The sequence below is a fragment of the Suillus subaureus genome, assembly GCF_016647635.1.
Source record: "Suillus subaureus strain MN1 chromosome Unknown BJ212scaffold_2, whole genome shotgun sequence".
Taxonomy (NCBI): Eukaryota; Fungi; Basidiomycota; class Agaricomycetes; order Boletales; family Suillaceae; genus Suillus; species Suillus subaureus.
In genome coordinates, this window is record NW_024538558.1 from 759,569 (window position 1) to 779,067 (window position 19,499).

The window sequence follows — 19,499 nt, forward strand, 5'->3', positions numbered from 1 at the left end:
TAGCAAATAGTCCATTCCGTTCTCTACATAGGATGCCCGCAATCAATGATACTGTATTCTCTACCGGTCGTAGGGTGCTTGTGATGCCAAGATCTGCTTGTAGAGCTCAAGCTCTTCTATGACATTCTGTAAAGCCTTCCGCTCCCAGTTCCCGAAGATGAAGCCTTCGTAAAGCTTAGTCGTAGCCTGCCACGATAGGAAAATGACAAGAAGCACAAAAACTGGGTTCAGCCAGGGAACAGCAACCCATGCGGATCCAATGATAAGACCAATCAGCACCAAGATGCTCGTTCCAAAGATAATCAGTTCCTTGCGAGAACGATCTTGCGACATCCTGTAGGACGTGTTGAAGGCGTTCATCATCTCGGTTATCGCATTCGGGGAAAGTTCAGAGGGGGAGTTGAACCACATTGCTGAAGTATCCTTCAATGACGCCATATCATCTTGTTTGCCCTCCGCCTGCGTGTCAATGACTAGCGTCGCCTCGACACCAAAGTGATCAGAATAGGAGCATGAGTTGCCAGGAATGGAATCACTGAAGACAACCTGGCTATCTCGGCAGGTTAATTGGGGAACGTGATCGTTGGACCCGTTGGGACTGGATGCCGGAATAAGATATAATCAAGGCGTTTCCCTTGATATTTGCGAACAATTGGGTCACCAGAGGGTTTTGAGTCACGATAAGAATTAAGAGGTGAGTCAGCAGTGACACCATAATTGATGACACCCTCTATAGGAGATAACATTCCAGAGGGCGGGGGTATATGTGCATGTGAAGTTGCCCACGAGTCAACTAGTCCGGCATGGTTTAGGACAACGTTCATCGGGAGACTTGTTGGAATGCTATTAAAATCACCCATCTATTTATGTGTTAGCAACGTTCGAAGTGATGGTGCAGATAGCAGGTAACTCACGGCGATCACATACCGCCCCAGTTCAGCGGCTTGCCGTGCGACTTTCGCAAACTCCCAAGCATTCACTAGGCGATATGTTCTGTTGTACTCAGGACCTGATTCTCCGCCCTTGGCACAGAACTTGGATGCACTGTCAGTACCCAAAGAAGGTAAGTGTATCGGCAGGCTTACATGCGTGACAAAAAGCTGGACCGGTCCAAGAACAGGATGCATGATCGTTACGCTCCCAACACCCTTTCCCACAAACCAGTCTCCTCCGAAGACGTCTGTGGGTTCACCAACAAGAGAGTATGGAGTCATGCTGGTAGCAATGATGGGCCATCTTGTGAGGATACCAAGTCCGGCACCAAGAGCACCGCTGTAACTGCATGAGCTCATGTACCCACCACACAAGATATACAATACCTGTGAAAAAGCTTTGTGTACGGCAAGCGAGGAACGACACTTTGCCGAATTTCATTGTAATCTGCCTCGACCCAGATTTCTTGGAGTGCAATAATGTCGTAGTCCGAGCGGGCGAGCGCATGAGCTATTGCAGTAACTCGTTCATGCCGGTCTTTAGAGACATATTTCAAGCCCCTACGTCACTCTTGGAATCAGCCTGACCGCGCGCTTAGGGACTGGGAGATAACATACCAGCAGTTGAGAGTAACAACTCGAATTTGTTCTGCCATGGTGGTGGTAGGAGGCAACCGCAACAAGTGAGTTGCTACCCCGGACTGATGTAAATTTATAGGATAGCTATTGGATGGTATTAATGGATGTGGTACTTGCTACAGTGTACACGCCATGTCGGGCTATACTACTTGTTCCCAGCTGAGGTCCGACGGTTGAACGTTAAACTGTAAAGCCGCGTTGGGTCATTACATAATGCTGCACAGGAGCATATATCACGTGCCACTAGTACTAGGCTTGCGGAACGCATCGGGCGCCAACTGTTCATTGCATCGTCCTCGACTCTACGAAGTAGAGTGGGTTTGCATATAATCGGAATATCCAGGTACAGGTGTATGTCGCTTTCGCACAGCGGGATAACCTTTCGCGTGTTTCCAGATTGTTCTCGCCCCTTGATTATTTGCGTGTTTGCATCCGTCTCTGTTCTCCGAAGTCCGGACACATACAAGACACTGGGCAGAATAAATACAAAGGGCAATCCCTGGACGGAAGGGGGCGACTACATGCGGCAGCCAAAGTTATATCAATATTGCAAGGGAGGTGGGAAAACAGAGTGGGACCTCAAAACCGTTGAGAAGGTAAATATCAATGATCCGGCAGAGTCGGGGGTTGGCGGCTCGCCGCTACGATTTGTTCAGCACAGTCTGTTTCTTTCCCATTCCAATACCTCACAATGTGGTCTCTACTACAAGCCTGAGTTCGCTTACTATTGCTTGTTGCGCTACAACTAAAATGGAGTCTGCGAAATCGCAAACTAATCTGCTGGTGTGACGTGCGTCAGGATTTCGCAGACTCGGCCAGTGACGTGGCTAGGTGCCCCTGTAAGCGTCACCCCTATTTACCAGACTTCTGCACGCTTGGTGCATCTGCGGGGCTGCCTTAGTACTAGGTGCGCACCTGATGGTGCGCCGCCCTAGAGTGACCCAGCCTCCCCGACTCAGAACATTAGAACGAATCCAGCGTGATATAGGCAATAACCGGCCTTACACGCCAGTGACACTTTTGTTGATGACACATAGTGCAAGGGAGAGTAAATACAACTTTGCCGTGCTCGCAGGCGCTGCACTGAATGACCATAGTAACACAGTGGTGGAGCAGGGACTCACTGCACCATCTAGCCCGGGTTCCTCACACTCGGAGCTCCCTGATCGTTGTTGAACAAGGTCAACTTTCCGCTCATAGGATATGGGAACGTCAAATTTAGGGACCCTAACAATACTTTGTACCATCGCCACATCTCTTCCTGTCTTGGTCTACGAGTGATGTTGTTGGACACCAATTAGTGATTGAGGTCCAGCTTGTAACGATGGCATTAATGCTGAATATTTGATGTTACATGTGTAATTGGAGCGAGCGAGAAGAATATCACTGTACGCTGTTGCTGAGCTGAACCCAGGCGTCTGTACGCGTAAATAAGTCGAGAAATTCGAGGTCATCTAATTCAAATTTCTCCGCCATGATCACCCCACCGATTCCTGCCTGTCGTCGCATCTTGTATCCAAGGGTTTCTCGACGATAGGCGTCTGCTTTAAGTAACTGTAAACAATCCATCACCAACTCCCACACACGTTGGTCCACGGTGAAGGATTCGTACTGCAAAAAGTTGGTCTGAAAGAATGACTTCTTCTCACCACATGTCTCGGCATCTACGGTTGCCCATTCCTCGAAAGGGCGAGATTTCCGTGATAATAGTCGCCCATCCTTGTAACGCAAGGAGACCCAGACGAGAACCCACACAAACGACTCGAGATCATGACGGTACAAATGTTTGACTTCGCCTTGTTGGCCCTTTTTGCTGAGAAGATCAAGTGCCATGAACGGTATTGTCCCCGTGCGCTCGTTGCCCTGAGGACCCAGCGCAGTCGCCAACGAGGATAGATCGTAATCGTTTAAGACGCCCATCAAGACGGTTCCGTTCCGGTACCACATCATGTTGCCAGGGCTGACATCTCGGTGGTAGACTCCTGCTTGCCAGAGAGTATAATGGCCTACAAAGCACATCATTTCAACCAATGGAGAGAGGCAGATACAATGAGCCACATACACATGATGCATTGCCACCACGCGTCGAAGAACTCTGTGCCTTTGAGCTCCGTAATGGGCTTGAGCTTGCGGAATACAAGGATGTAGAGCACACGACTACCCTTCGCCGATTCTGAAACACCGAGCGCTTCTCTGATTTTGGACGTAGGATCCTTGAATTTGTGGTGCCATAGTAGGTGAGGAACATGGCCCTTCACGGCATCTTGCTCTTCCGCAATCTCGTAGACCTTCTTTAAAATGTCTGGCTCGCTAGTGCGTTGCTCCTCCGCCCAAAAGACTTTTGCCACCATGCCATCTTTCGCGATCTCTGGGTTGTCCTTGGAGAGTTTTGCGCTAGTGACAGGAAACACATTAGTGGCGCGTCCCTTAAGTCCGTAGTGCGCCACCCTGTCTTTGTGACTCGTATGAAGTTCGAGATCTATGCCATCAATTATGAGTTTGTGAGAATCATTCTTCTCATCGTGCTTGAAGTCCGTGTTTCGACCCCAATGGACAAGGCTGAATCGTTGGAACGCATATAACAACACCATGAATCGTGGGAGGTCTTGGATGAAGTTGATACCGGAGCACTGAATAGTCCCCTGTCGATCATAATGCCAGACCCAGACCATCTCATCTATAAAGACGATGATAAGAGCATAACCAACATGAAGAGACCAAATAACACACCGACGACGACGAGATTGACAAGATGTTTGACAGCAATATTGGCAGCAAACATTTCGGCAGCGTATAGCCCTGTTTGGACAGTCACATCTAGTTTGGGTTCCGGGTTGGGTTCCGTGTCGTCGTCAGTCTTGGCGCGCTTGCTGGCGGATTCCAAAGTTTCGGCGGCCTTGCGCTTGCTGGAGTCGTTAGATGCATTTTGAGAGCTTACAGCAAGACGAGGCGAACGTCGTTTAGCTGAGCTGGTTTAGTTTAACATCTGGGTTGTAAATGCACCACTTACGTCGTTCAGCGTCGGGCACTGACAGGGTTGCTGGGGTCTGGGCAGAGTCTGCCGCTGCAGTCGCAGGCGCGTCGGGCTCAGGAGATTCCACGCGCCGATATTCTGGATGGGTAGGCTTATACGGTGCCACTTCATAAGAAAGGGGACACTGTGAAAGCTTTTTCGTCGGTCTCTTGAACTCGATACAAGCTAGCACATCTTTCCAAAGGAGTTGCTTTTTCGGTTTTGTGGCTGCACTGATGAGCTTGTAATCATCAGCGCCCATATCGTGACTCTCTTCGGGCAAGCCAGCGAACGCGCATTTGTAAGGAAGAATGACAACGTCGGGCTTCCGTTTCGATGTGCGGTCCTGGTGATCTTGGTGGATAGGATAATCGTTCACTTGAAAAATGATGTCAAGGTTGGAGGGCGTATCAAGCATTCCCTTGACTTTGAGTCCTGCAAGGCATGTAAATGCGATGTTTGAAGCTTGAACAAAAGGCCCGTAGGATGTAGTTTCAATTCGCTCCGATGCGCTGACAATTTCTATGAGCATGATAGCACCTCAATCAGCAAAAGAGCACTCACAAGCTGTCGAGAGCTTCTTTGATGCGAGAAGGATGAAACCTATTTGCAGTTGGTGTTTTGTTGAGAACGCGCGCAACCTCCTTGAGACACTTCTGCAGGAGATCGAGTTGTTTAGCCTCGGGCATGCGAGATACGCGCTGCAGGAATAATTGCAGCATGTCATCTACAGGGCACGTCTGAGCCTGTTCAATGTTGCGCTCTATCCATGGGCAGATATTGTTGACACTTGATTGAATGTTAGTGCCACTCAGATGGAACTTGAAAGGTGCTCTTACTTGACACCGAGCAAGCCAATGTGATTACTGATAGCAGACCCCCCACGGCTGTTTGGGGTAGATTGCTGTCCTGTAGGCGCGTGAGCAGATACATTGGTGCGTGGCGGGGTCAACGATGGGGGCATGGAACGGGTGCTACGAATCGCGATATAGGATAAGGAAGCGAGTGGGTGAGCTCGTGAAGTTGGGAGGACGGGGTGGAGAAAAAATAACAATACTGAGTCACGGTGGAGACATTGATGTGGTTTGTACGCAGAAACAACAGAATTGACAAATGGCGCTATATTTGGAAACTCCTGATTCAGTGATTGATCATATTGTAGGAATAATCATCGGGAGCAACAAATACAACGCGTCTGCAATCACGTGACTGGCAGGTAGTGCCGTTTGAGCTCTACGTGAGATCTATAGATGCAGGCGCTCATAATCCTTTGTCTTGAACCATGACCACAGCTACAACTTTTACTCGAAATGAGTAGGTGTTATAATCGCACTTTGTATTACCGAAATCCTAATTTCAACTGTGATAAGTATCGAGATCGCAACAAGGGCAGCAGACGCATTTACGCGTTTGTACTACACCACATATGACTCACCTACAAGGGTGGATGACCTACCTAAGTTTTATCGCTCCTCATCGACCTTGACGTGGAACGGAAATCCATGTCAAGGTACTGAGGGTGTGAAAAAACTTATCCAAGATATGCCAAGCACCAAGCATGAAGTTCAGTCCTACGATTGCCATCCTATACCAGGTTTGTGATGCCCTGCAGTGATATGAACCCTTACACATGCTTCATGCCATCACAGGCTCTCAACCCCCATCACTTCTTGTTACGGTCTCTGGTAATGTCACTCATGGACGCGGTCCTGCTGGCAATCCAGTATCGACACCGATTAAATCAGTCGATGGACAGCCTAGAGTCTTCTTCCAATCATTCATGTTGGTGCCCGATCCAACAGCACCAGTGGTCAAAGCGGGAGAGGTTGCGAAGTACTATGTAGATGCTGATGCTATGCGATTTGTGGGCTAATGCTCTCGTCGACGCAAATATACCAGTATGTGCTCCCATCGCTAAGCCAGTCTCAGAAATACTAATCGCTATTCTTAGTCTTCGAGACTTTCATTATCTATCGGGTATTGTGGATCATCTGGCCACCAAGTGGATAGGTCATTGCGCGATGTCTGGTGGCCTAGTAAGCAATTGCAACATTAGAACCATGTCGCCACTACCAGCGACCTTTCAAGTGATCTAGTGTGGACATCGAGCAGCAAACTGCAGCAGGCTGGTCAACGGTGACATCATACTTTACAACTACAAATAAATAGTAAATTACTCCAACAACTATGGAAAGTTTCAACCAAATGTTTGACTCTATTGGCAGCATTAGCACATAATCAAGCAGCATTTGGATGACTACATACCGAGCGTGCACTTCGTTTGATTTTTGATAGTCGCCATTCGTCGGGTTTCTCGTACTAGTAAATGCGTGAGCCCCAGATGCATGTCCCGTATGGATGCAGTGCATACCTTGTTGTACAATGGTTCGATCTTTTCCTGCCTCTTCCGCTTACTAATCTTGTTGGCGTCGGCGACTCTGAAGAACTGAGGTGCAACCTCTACAAGCCATTTTGGCTCTATAGTAGTGACGTTATGACAGTATTCGCGAGTGGTCAACACCAACTCGTTATAGATTAGCCATTCAGGCGCGCGGTTGAAGAGAGCGGAAGAGGGATGGATATATACGGGTGTTCCCTCAACAAGTGTCTTGTAGCCTTCTTGAGGATCCTTCTTGGCTGCGTTCCGGAAGAAACCAGAACATATCGCCTTCCGCACACGGTTGTAATCCTTCCCTGCCGATAGAATATCATGCTTGTATCTGAGAAGATTGTCAGAGTTACGAAATCAACTCATCCAGAATTTACACGCACCTGTCCATGATACCCACCAGCTGCTTGCGAATATCCTGCGCACGCCGCATGCTTCTTGCCTGGATAAAGTTCTCGTAACACCAAGGATTCGAAAAGTTCGCGCCTTTCCAGCCGTTGTATACCGTCAGAAGGGTAAGGTGATCGCCCTCTGGCTGATGGAATTTAGCTTTCTTAGAGTCGGCTTGACCCTGTTTCTCCTTTGGACGATAGAAGACAGATTGGACGGACAGCATGGCCACAATGGAAAGGATTTCTTCGGAGCAACCAAGTTCGACAGAGGCAATGAGCATCTTTGCAAGCGGCGGCTCCATGGGGAAGTCAGCCATCTTGCGGCCCAAACGAGTCAAAAGACCTTCGTCATCCAACGCCGAAAGCGCGTATAATGACTCCAACGCAGTTATCATGGTCTGCGCCGGCGGTGGGTCCATGAAATCAAAACTAAGAAGGTCATTGATACCCATTGCCTTGAGCATGAGGATAGTATGGGCAAGATTCGTCCGCTGAATATCGGGAATAGAAGTGGGTAACATCTCGTTCCGGTAGGCAGCCTCTGTGTATAGACGGTAGCACTTTCCTGGACCTGTGCGACCAGCACGACCAGAGCGCTGCCGTGCTTGTGCCTGGGATATAGGCATGACCACCAATGAATCCATTCCTAGTCTCGGGTCATATGCAGTTTTGCTTCGAGAATCCGGGATCAATGACATAGTAAATCCCAGGAATAGTCAAACTAGTTTCTGCAACGTTGGTGGCGATAACGACTTTGCGGGCGCCAGGAGGAGTGGGTTCGAAGACACGCGACTGTACTTCGGATGGAAGGGCGGAGTAAATGGGGAGGATGATAAGGTCTGGCACTTTTGGGCCCAACGCTTTCATACGCTCAAAGAGAATTTCGCATGATGTGTCAATCTCCTCCTGGCCCGTCAAGAAGAGGAGAATGTCGCCCGGAGGCTCGGACAGATGGATTTGCATGACGGTGATTAATGACGCGTCCAAGTAGTCGGATTCCAGCTCTTTGGTGTAAAGGATCTCTACGGGGTATGTGCGACCAGGAATGGTGAAGATTGGGCACCCGAAGAAATATTTCGAGAATTTCTCGGCGTCCAAAGTCGCTGAGGTGACGATTAGCTTTAGCTCGGGTCGCTTCTTGACAGCCTCTGCAAGCAAGGCGTCAGAAAATGTCAACAAAATGAAGGTGCACAAACTTGCTTTTAAGAAGACCGAACAAAACATCAGTTGAGATGGTCCGTTCGTGAGCCTCATCAAGCATGACCACGGAGTACTGGCTGCATAGTGGGTCAATCACCGACTCACGCTGCAGCATACCATCCGTCATATATTTGATCTTGGTTTCCGGACTCGTGCAATCTTCGAAACGGATAGTATAGCCAACTTCTTGGCCAAGACGACATCCCACTTCTTCCGCGACACGCTTTGCGACTGACATAGCGGCCACACGACGCGGTTGTGTACAGCCAATACGTCCTCTATCAGCAAAGCCAGCCTCCGCGAGGTATTGAACCATTTGTGTTGTCTTTCCAGAGCCAGTGTCTCCGACAACAATGAGAACTTGATGCTATGAAAACAATGAGTCACAAACAATTTGGAAAAAAATCGATTTACCTCGTCAATGGCTTTTAACAGAGCGTCTCTAAGCTTATAAATGGGTAGACTCTTCCGCTGCTCCTGTATACTGAGGCTTGTAATTTCACCATATGTTGTAGCCTTGTTGAATGTCGATTCCCTCCACTGAGGTACTTCACCAGCTCTTTGATCCTTGAGATTACCTCTCATGTCTTGAGCAAACATTCTGTCTGATTCCTTCGCCATAGGGTCGAGCCATGGTGCACTAAAGTCTCGAGCTTCAGAGTCAGCTTGCTCATTCGCTTCTTGCTGACGAAGCTCGCGTCGCTCTTTAGCCAAAGCTGCACCTCCTAGGGCTGCTCTGTTGAGGGAGCCATCAGGAGCTTTGATAATTTTCACAGGACTGAGATCGAGAGTGCGTTTCGTCTGACCAGCCAAGAATGCCGGTTCCTCTTCCCTGATTTCGACGTCAAGCTCCTCCTCAACCTCCGCTCGAGCCACAGGATTGACGGAATCTTCGTCAAGGTCAGGATACTCGGAAGCATCGATGACACCAGATGAGATAAGCTGCTTAATCTCCCATCGTTCAGGTGAGGTCAGACGTTTGGCGGATCGAGTCGCTAATGGTTCGTCTTTTGAGCGCAATGGCACAGCATTCGCCCCAGAAGACGCGCGAGCCGCTCGTTCGCGCTCTTCCTCCATCTCGGCTTCAGATCTGATCCGTAAGTGAGGGGTGAGATCGCGACCCGTAGCTTGGTCTACATCCTTCATAGATAGACCAATACGGCTGCCCGCGATGCTCATCACCTTAACCTTGACCTGTTGTCCACGACCAAGGAGATCCGACGCGGAGCTCGCACGTGCACCCTGCTGAATATTTGAAACATGCACCATGCCTGGAAGTATGTTAGCAAAACAATGTTGAGGACCAAAATGCTTTGCGCACCTTCGATACGTCCCGCAACGCCCTCTAGTTGCACAAAAGCGCCGAAATCTTTGAGGCTTGATATTCGGCCACTGTATATTTTAAACAATATCGGTCGCTCGTCTGCATTTCTCCCTCTCCAATCATCCCTCCTTGAGTTGTAATTGCGACCCCTGTCAGGGCTTGGACTACGACGGCGTGGTGACCGTGACCGAGATCTGTCTCTTCGCTCCCGCTTCGTAGGCCTCTCGTTCTCGTCTGTTATTTTTGCCCTCTTCGCAACACCTTCAAACTGAGCCATCATATCGTCTACCTCTTTCATGAGCACATCCTCCTCCTTGTCTGGCACAGCGAGCCCAGGGAAAAGTCGTTTCTGCTTGTCCTTTTCAAGTGCACCTCCGCTCGCTTGGGCGTGTGATGCGCCATGAGTAACTAAACTGGATTTCTTCTTGTGTTTCGGATGCAAGCTCAGGATTAAACGATCCACGTTCCCAACAAATGAGTCGGGGAATTCAGCACCAGCATTACTGAGCTGTGATTTGAAGTCGGGAAGTGATTTAGACTGATCGTGAAGAGAAATGACAAATTCAGCGAGTGTTTTATCGTTAATGCCAGTATAGTTGTCAATCTCCTGGGTAATTTTAGCGACTAGCGAGAGTACTTCAAGGTTGTAAAGGTCATTCTCTGCCATAGCAAAGTCGTAGTGAGAGCTAGAGTTGTTGAGAGTAAGTACTATAACATCAAGTGGTTAGAGCTTATATAATTGTAAATTAGTAATTCCTTTCGTACTTCGGGAGTTTAACCAGACTTGGGGGGGTGGGTGGAACACGACATCCTCTAAATCTCTAATTATCCTTGCTCAATCTTGCGGGGATGCAGACGACAAGGATTTAGCCAGCAAAACAGGATCCCACCGCGAGGACAAGGGGGCCCCATGGATTCAGAGAACAAACAACTCCAAACACAACCTCCATATGGATCATACAATGCCAAAATACCAGCAAATAAGAGGGAGGCAAGGGAGGGAAATGGGATGGGATAGTCCTTACTATATGCTGCTTTGCTGTAGATGACTCATCTTCACCAAAATGCGAAACCAACCTATCTGAGCTTTTCATTTTGGTGATGACAAGATTTCACTCAGATTCTGATCTGAATTAATTCTTAAAATCAGTTCACTTGATGGCTATTCCAATTTGTTTTTTTGGTGGGGTCTTGGTCTGGTTTTTATTGTTTTGCATGTGACACTGGACTCTGAGTCAGGCTTGAGGAGAAAGGATGAGTGTGAAGGTGTTAAGAACCATTTTGCTCAAGGGAGAGAGAGACTGACTCAGAGGGGCTTGGCCTCAGCTTGTATGCTGTGCCCCTTACCTGAGTATGTGCCCTTCATTTCATATGAGGTCTGATGATGGTCTGATGAAGTCTGGAGGACTTCTGGAGGCTGGCTACTCTGGTGGAGTGCTAGAGGACTTCTGGAGGAGTGCGGGAAATGTCTGGAGGAGCACAGGAGAGTTCCAGAGGAATGCAGGAAGTGCTCAGGAGAGTTCCCACTGCAAGGTAACACTTCCATCAGGAAATTGCTGAGGCTTAGGTTTTTCTAGTTAGATGTGATCAATGTAAACAAACATGGTAAATAAGGATCAACCTTGTTAGTTCTTGACTATGCATTAACACTTAGATATTCAATACCCATGGGTTATGATATAGGCTCCATATTGATTGCCCTTGGCATCCTCCTGTCATTACAAGTCTCCTAGGCAATGTTCTGGCCTGGCACTACCATCTTTCACCTCTAGTCATCTCCAATTATCCAGTGCTCACTTTTTGATGGTAGCATTGGAAGACTTGGCCATATGGTAGCACCCAGATATCTAATGTCCATGAGTTAAGATATAGGTTCAATATCGATTGCCCTTGGCATCCTCCTGTCATTACAAGTCTCCTAGGCAATGTTCTGGCCTGGTGCCACCATCTTTCACCTCTAGTCATCTCCAATTATCTGGTGTTCATTTTTTGGTGATAGTGTTGGAAACAGTAGCACCTAGATATCCAATGTCCATGAGTTAAAATATGATAAGCTCACATGTCTTCATGATGCATTGGATGGAAGCAGGACACAGCTTTCCTGATAAATGGTGCCATTGGCACACAAAACCAGTGTTTCGAAATAAGTATAATCAAATAACCAATTGCTCATTCATGCCACTTGTATACAGATGGTGTGTGAGTAGTATGTACAGGCTTGCTAAAATCACAGGACACAGAATTCATATAGAAAATCAGAGCATTCACCATCCTCCACTGTTGACCTTGCTCTTGAGTTCATGAGTAACAGTGGTTGGAATATGATGATTGAGCCAAATTTTGCTGATTTCTTCCCACTTAGTTGGGTGTATCAACTACCATGTATGTACACTGCAGTTGAGCATCCAATCAAAATTAAACAGCAGAGCATGTGGACTCACTCTCATGTGCACATATTATGCTCCCCTCTAATTCCTAACTCATTTTGACAGTAGTGACTTGCCATACACCATGTTACTCTGCATATCAAACAAACTGCAGCATCTGTTGGAGTGGTGTTGCATCAGTGACATTTATGTAATCACCTTGCCTCGCTCATCAAAAACATTATCAAGGATGAGTGGCAGACAAGTGGTCCTGTATACAGCTGCATATTACGACACCACAGCTGAGTTGTGAGGCAGCATGTAAGTGGTCATAGTGAGTGCAACATCCTAATAGTGTTTTTGAAGTATATCTTATTTTGGAAGAAATGCTAAGGGTAATGAGTAGATGCTAGTACTCATTTACATTAGACATACCTATGATCCTCCACATCCTGCAGGCTTGCTGCCTCCTCTCTGCTCTCCCTCCACAATGTACACACCCCAAGGTGATGCTCAGAGATGGCTGAGTGGTGCCCCTGCCATGTCAAACTATCCACAAATGTGCCTGGAGCATGCACAACAAGATATGATGGGTGCCTACCTTATGCAAAGTCAAATATAGGGTATATTATAATACAGTCACAGCCCTACCAGCTTTGGTTGCATGGGTTGCATGTTGAACACTCTGCAATTGAGTTACAACTACCATCAGAGTGGTAGTGAAGGCTTGGGTGTCACTGCACCTGACAATAATGGGCTTTTGGATGATTGAGATTGATCCCCTGTATCTGAATGAAAGACACTGCACATATCTGGTTGTCCATGAGGTTGTCAGTACCAATCACATTGCTATTGGAATTCACACATTACCTTGAAACACCAGATGTCAATTGTGCAGGGCAAGGTAAAGGTAAGGGCAATTTGAACTCATTGGATTTGTCAAATATTGTGTCTCCTGCAGGCTAGGTAAAATTGATGCAGTCCTGCTGCAGCAGTATATCAATAGCCTACATAGCAGTGGACAATGCAATAGTTAGCATTAGTTTGTTGACTAGATAGCACTTGCCATTGGACCCTGTCTTCTGCAGGTGGTACTGAACTTGAATGACCTCACCCAGGTGGGCAAGTCAAGCTTGATGGTGTTGCAGTCTGCTATCATAGTGTACTAGTAGGTGTTAGTAACAAGGACTTGAACATAATTTTGAAATCTTACCTTGCTGAAAGTTACCGTAAATCAATGTCAAAATCTTGAATTTGCAGAGCTGAATAGTCAGGTATTTGCAAGCTTGTGTTGGCAAAATCAATAAGGTGAAGTCAGAAAATGGTCTGCTTAGAGCCTTAGGCTAGCTACTGTCTCTGCAGTGAATGACTCAGCACAACATGTGTGACATATCACATAATCATATGTGACAAAGAACTTCAATTGACACATAATTCTGTACATAATAGATACCCAGAAGTAGATGTATTGCCCCCTGATCAAACAATAACAGCACAATCAAATTAAATGGGCTCTGATGTATTCAGTGCCAATGGAACAATGGGGACCATGCTGAGGATGATCATTGTAAGGACTTTTATGAAATATGTGCTTGGCTAATGAAATGTGGTAGAATCAGGCTGACTTTTTTTGGGTGATGGTATGTAACTAATTAGTGTAGACCATCAACTTATCATCATGTAGCCTAATGCCATCACATCTGCTCCTGCCGTCTCACCCATCATCACTCCCAATGACACTCCCACCATCGGTGCTAGCACAAACACTGGACAGAGATTGAAAACACTTGTGAGAAGGGCGATCCAGGGAGCTATGAGTGTCACAAGAGTGGCCATACATGCAGTTTTCCATGCAGTGACAAAATTCACAGCAATGTTCAGATAGGTATGATACACTTTTTTCAAAAGTCTACCTGAACTCACTTAAATATCATGATACAGGCCTGAATGATTCTGTTTAGATGATGCTCTACTTTGGTTTACATCGACTTACTTTCTTAATTATCCCATCTCATCTCACACTGACATTCTCTGAGTCCTACTACATCATCACATACCTATTCCTGTCTTGTAGTATTCCACCTGCCCATACTCATACCCATGCTGTACCTGCTTGCCCTCCTGGGGGAAGAATCATTGGGATATGCAAATAAGTCGTGAAGAAACACTCTTCCCCCTGCAGAAGCATCATTGGCAGGTGCAGAGAACTACCCTACATAGCAACATAGACTGCTGCAGTGTGAACCACTGTGATGATCATACCGGCACTAGGTGCATATGGTCAATAGCACAGTTGTTCTCACCTTCAGGAAAGGAGATAAAGTGCGGATCATTAAATCCATATATATTGACCCATCCGCTCTTACTCTGGTCTGGTCCTAGGAATCCACCCTCCCATGTCCTATCCATGTCCACCTATCTCCACTGGTGCATTATTTTTCCCAAATGTCATTGCTAAATGAGCTGCAGGTCTTATTACACATCTACTCATGTTCCACAGTGCATGATGTCTTATTACCTATAGACTCATTGCGCACTCACTAACTACACTACAATTCTTGCCTACGCATTCTGGACATTCATGTGCTACGATATAAACAACCACAGTACATATGATTGAGTAGTTCCCTTTCCCCTGGACTCAGCTCTATAGGAGAGTCGTTCTCATGTTATTTTTGTAGACCTTGTGCAATCCATCTATTTTGCTCTTTCTTGACAATCCTGTGCAATTCAACTGCTCTGAAGTTCCATACTGCTAGGATCTTACCCTTGAGCTCTTGCAAGAATACCCGACCCACGACCAGTAGTTTAGCGCAGTTCTTCACTTGCACTATATCCCTTGCGACCAGCCACTCCATAGGGTGTGGTTGATTTTGTGCACGTTACATCTGCTGCACTGGCATCTGACATCCAATACACTCACACATATCTTCCAATGGTTCATCCCGCTCTTGTGATACTAACATCGGTCGATTTTTGCCCATGCTCACAGTCGATTCTTTGGCATAGAAATTCAAAGGTATACATACAGCCTGCATTCTAGTTTCTTAGGCTGACATAAGTTATAACTCCTTTGCTCACTTACTTCCCTTGCACATAATTGAAGGAAGTGCTTCAATAGCAGTCCTCTTGGGCTGATCAATTAACTCGTGCCTCTTAGGATAAGTAGTGCTAGTCGCTAACCACCTAGTACCAATTACTTCTTCACACTGCTAAAGAAGAAAATGTCAAGGATCATGAAAAAATATTTGAGATGAAACAAGCACAAGATGTAAAATGTTTAGTACTCCCATCTTGTAGTACTCCCCCTGCCCATACTCATACCCATGTTGTACCTGTTCACCCTCCTGGGGAAGAATCATCAGGGGATGTGAATAAATTGCAAAGAGATTCTCTTCCCCCTGCAGAAGTATCATTGGCAGGTGCAGAGAACTAAAAAGAAATCAGCATGTGTCGAACAGAACAAAAAACTTACCAGACAGGAACTCCAAGTGATCTCACAGGTGAGAGACTTGAAGTACAAACACTAGCTATACTCATACCCATGCTGTACCTGCCCACCCTCCTGAGGAAGAATAATTGGGCGAAGAGAATGGGTTGCAAAGAGACTCTCTTCCCCCTGCAGAAGTATAATTGGCAGGTGCAAAGAACCAACAAAAAATTAGCATGTGTTGAACAGAACAGAAGACTTACCAGATGGGAACTCCAAGCAATCACATGGACAAGACTTGAAGTAAGACAAGGGACTATCATGGTATGAATGGGTAACATTGTCCATTCATTCCACCTGTATAAATAGTGGCAACTGGGTCAAAATAAGGGTGAAACAAAGCGTACATACAGTTGAAAGTGTGGAAGACCACTGAGGGTACAGTCAATGGCTTGTTACTATCTACCAGGAGCAGGAGACATAGAGGTCTGAAAAAGGCCTGACATTCAGTTCATCATGAAGAAGTTACATACAAAAGAGAAATGTACACACCTCAGTTCTAGGTTCTCAAGTAACTCTGGAACAGACGGATGTGGTATTGATCCCTCTCACTGAGAACTAGTGCAGAGTGTGGCCTGCAAAAAATAAGCAGTAGTGCATACATATGGAAAGTGAGGGGGAGCTTGAAATCAGAGAGCTTTTCAAAAGTTAAGTTGTCTTGGCTGTCCTTGTCCATGAAGAAAGAGTGAGTGAGGCACAACAATGCTGAAATAGAGAAGCTCAGAATATATGGTAGTACAGGATGCAAGTTGAAGTCAACGTGGAGAAACTACACAGGTTATACTAGTGTATTATTCAAGGCCTCAACTTTAGATGAAAAAAAGAATCATCAATTGGAGGCTGTAGGTATTGTGTGTCCACTGTACCCTGAGCTGGAGCATGATCATAGATTCTAATAGGGCACCTATATTCGCTCTCCTACACTTTCTGTCTTTGTCTATGCCATAGACATTGATGTCTCTGAAGCAAATCAGAGACTTGAATTTATTGTAGGAAATGAAGATTGAACAAATACCTGATGTATCCCAGATCATGTCCAATGTCTTGAATCTCTGTCAGAGGAGGACCATGAATGTGCCCAATTCTACAATAAAGCTTGATCACAGCTGCATCACCTGTCCTGTTGAGATTGTGATTGAGTGCTTTCTGACAGTATTTGTAGAACTTAAAATAAAGTCAAAACTAAGTTAACAACAAAAAGATATAAGTCACTGATGAGACACATGATCAGAGAGATTATCCTCATATTAGGATTTCCCCCTTGGTCAAGAACTTGATCCCAGTATAAGTCAGCAATGCAGACATTTGGGTTAGATGCGATTGGGTGAAGGATCATATAATGCCAGAGTTCTTTTGCCATTTGGAGGCCAAGTATCTCTATCACAATACAATGCTAAGAAGTGAAGTGAGGTAAATGATTTGGTGATACTTTTAACTCATGTCAAAGGCCACTAGCATTTGATCTTGTCCTTGATCAAGCACAGCTGTCATCCTTGCAATCCTTGTTTGCCCTTCATCAGTGTTAAGACAGAAGCCCAGATCCTTGGAAGGCTTCAGACAGTACCCTATCACTTTCCTAAGATCTGAAAGACTTGAATTCAGTGTGTGGTCAAACTAGTTGATATTGTTTGTTATTGTCAATATTTGAAAATAATAATAACAACATATTCACCGTGTCACACAGATGATGCCAATGGAATCTCACTCCCATCGTAAACTCCACTAGAGACAGACAGCTAGCATCAGTTCAAAAACTAAAGATAAACAAAATAGTACTCATAATCAATATTTTGACAGTCCTGGTAAGATAAGCTGTTATGCAACAAAGCCTCCAAGAAGCACTGGGTAATGAATTGATGTTGATATGGCCATAACTTGACCACCCTCATGGCATTGCCATAGTGCCCCATGATGAGACTTCCAAACAGTATCATCTTTAATGATCTTGCAATCGATAACCACAGATGGTCGACTGGTAGGTCCCCTAAGATGGACTGACAGCATAAATTGTCACCTGATGGGCTGTGCTCTGTCCAGCACAGGTCCTCTGGTAAATGGATGATCTGGGGGAGCATTAATTCATCTATATTGATGAAATCCTCAAATGTTGGAGTCTGTGATAGGCAGTGTTGCCAGTACTGGAGCTGATGCTTGAATAGGTGTCTGTGCAGTTGCTTGCACCAGTGGTGATATGGGTGTAATTCCAGTTCCCAGCACTGAACCTATTGCACTGGAGCCAGGCATGAAGTTATATACTTGCCCTATCATAATCAGTCGATGCACTCCCAGGAAGTGAAACACATATGGTAATCTTGCTGGAAAGATGCAGTAGTATAGTCTTCTGTGTATACCTGCCCAACAGAACTATTGTCAAAATCTTCAGTGACCATACCATCTGTGATATTGTCCAGGCCATGGTGCCAGTTTGGCGATGAACTTCCTATCCACTGCTGTAGTCAGCTAATGATGAAGAGGTGGAGGGACAAAAGTTACATTCAGGCCACCTCCAGACTGCAATCAACCAGTGATCATAAACTCTAGATACTACTTCCACATCATGGCTGAGTGCATTCTTATCTTGGGGCTGTATGACAAGATATGTTAACGTCCAAAAAATCAAGGCAATGAGGTCTTGCATGGTAAGACCATAGATGGGTACCAAGACCTCATACTCAGCTCTTCCAGAAGCCTTAATGAGGGGACCGCTATGACTGTTCATGCCAATATATCCTAAGGGATCCTTCTGGAGAGGCCAAAAGTCATCCATGGATACTTTTGTAGGCCACTATAGACACATGATGATATGAACAGTCAACAAACTTTAGTAGAAATAGACTTACATAACAAGGTCCAATGTTTCTCTGGGACAATATGTAACATGCGAAGTCTAGATCTAGCTCAGGTCACTGAAACTGCCCTGCAATATAATATAGTTCTTCATCTTATAGTAGGGAGGAAAAAAATTACCTCCTCCTAATGTTTGAGTTATTATTTGAATGCAGATAGCTGTACAAGTAGTACACACTGTATGTTCAAACCCAGTGATAATTCCAGGTATTGTTACAGTAAACACTTGCCCCTATTCATTTTTCCTCTCTTGTGTATTACGTCACGACTGCATCCTAGTACGCCATCATTAGACTTATCTCTTACCATATCTGTATTACATCACGATCGTTGTTACTGTCGCTAGATGACTCATTCTTATCTCTGACTTGTTCTTATCTCTGACTCATGCTTATCTCTGACTCACTGCTGACATATACGTACCTGCCCTAAAGCACTTACGTCTATATAAACTTGGTCATGTACTTAGTAGATCTTTACTTTAATCTTACTAGGTTTTACCAGAACTTCTTTGCTTAGGACCCCCAATCCTAAGTCATCTGAACCACTGATATTCAAGTTAGAGACACTCTCTCTAACTTGTCTTATAACCCTTGCTTTTGCAAGGTCTTGATTCAACTTCAGCCATTGCTCTTATCAAGCAGCTGTCATTGCGACTATCCTAGTTCGTAACAAAAGATTAAAGTACTACTCTAACCCTTTCCATCTGAAAGGTCCCAGAACAAAGACGAAGTAGAGAGAGACCAGACGTCCCCTACACGACAAGAACATCACTAGACCAGAACGCTCAGGATGTCGACAACCACCAGTAACAGCAGAACTCAAGGCTAGAGCACCCATGTCTTATGATGGGAATCCCCAGCAAGGCTTGAGATGGTTGTACGCGATTAAGGCATACTTTGCACTT

The 19,499-nt window shown here is 45.8% G+C and overlaps 5 protein-coding genes across 5 annotated transcripts; 1 reads left to right on the top strand and 4 right to left on the bottom strand.

The window, feature by feature from the left end:
* Positions 1-60: 60 nt before the first annotated feature.
* BJ212DRAFT_1443733 (Endonuclease/exonuclease/phosphatase) lies at positions 61-1,588 on the bottom strand (the record flags this gene model as incomplete). Its single annotated transcript, XM_041337872.1, has 6 exons — positions 61-550; positions 577-860; positions 915-1,034; positions 1,086-1,272; positions 1,320-1,493; positions 1,551-1,588. The coding sequence occupies 6 exons, from the start codon at positions 1,586-1,588 to the stop codon at positions 61-63; spliced, it is 1,293 nt and encodes a 430-aa protein (XP_041198907.1).
* A 1,366-nt stretch (positions 1,589-2,954) lies between these two features.
* Positions 2,955-5,548, bottom strand: BJ212DRAFT_1475049 (uncharacterized protein; the record flags this gene model as incomplete). The annotated part of the gene is made up of 6 exons (XM_041339190.1): positions 2,955-3,577; positions 3,634-4,248; positions 4,302-4,535; positions 4,582-5,096; positions 5,149-5,373; positions 5,424-5,548. The coding sequence occupies 6 exons, from the start codon at positions 5,546-5,548 to the stop codon at positions 2,955-2,957; spliced, it is 2,337 nt and encodes a 778-aa protein (XP_041198908.1).
* A 293-nt stretch (positions 5,549-5,841) lies between these two features.
* On the top strand, positions 5,842-6,832 carry BJ212DRAFT_1315393 (uncharacterized protein). The gene is made up of 4 exons (XM_041334156.1): positions 5,842-5,898; positions 5,955-6,178; positions 6,234-6,482; positions 6,536-6,832. The coding sequence occupies exons 1-3, from the start codon at positions 5,867-5,869 to the stop codon at positions 6,455-6,457; spliced, it is 480 nt and encodes a 159-aa protein (XP_041198909.1). The 5' UTR covers positions 5,842-5,866; the 3' UTR covers positions 6,458-6,482; positions 6,536-6,832.
* On the bottom strand, positions 6,782-10,594 carry BJ212DRAFT_1315395 (P-loop containing nucleoside triphosphate hydrolase protein; the record flags this gene model as incomplete). The annotated part of the gene is made up of 8 exons (XM_041334157.1): positions 9,887-10,594; positions 8,980-9,836; positions 8,566-8,932; positions 8,088-8,513; positions 7,357-8,011; positions 6,956-7,304; positions 6,850-6,903; positions 6,782-6,799 (listed from the first exon to the last, which is right to left on the bottom strand). The coding sequence occupies exons 1-8, from the start codon at positions 10,554-10,556 to the stop codon at positions 6,782-6,784; spliced, it is 3,396 nt and encodes a 1,131-aa protein (XP_041198910.1). The 5' UTR covers positions 10,557-10,594.
* A 4,192-nt stretch (positions 10,595-14,786) lies between these two features.
* BJ212DRAFT_1509415 (uncharacterized protein) lies at positions 14,787-16,421 on the bottom strand (the record flags this gene model as incomplete). Its single annotated transcript, XM_041341637.1, has 11 exons — positions 14,787-15,085; positions 15,179-15,214; positions 15,341-15,467; positions 15,591-15,656; positions 15,731-15,766; positions 15,809-15,874; positions 15,949-16,042; positions 16,093-16,173; positions 16,238-16,262; positions 16,298-16,320; positions 16,348-16,421. 11 exons carry the CDS (start codon positions 16,419-16,421, stop codon positions 14,925-14,927), a joined length of 789 nt encoding a protein of 262 aa, XP_041198911.1. The 3' UTR covers positions 14,787-14,924.
* Between the last annotated feature and the right edge of the window lie 3,078 nt (positions 16,422-19,499).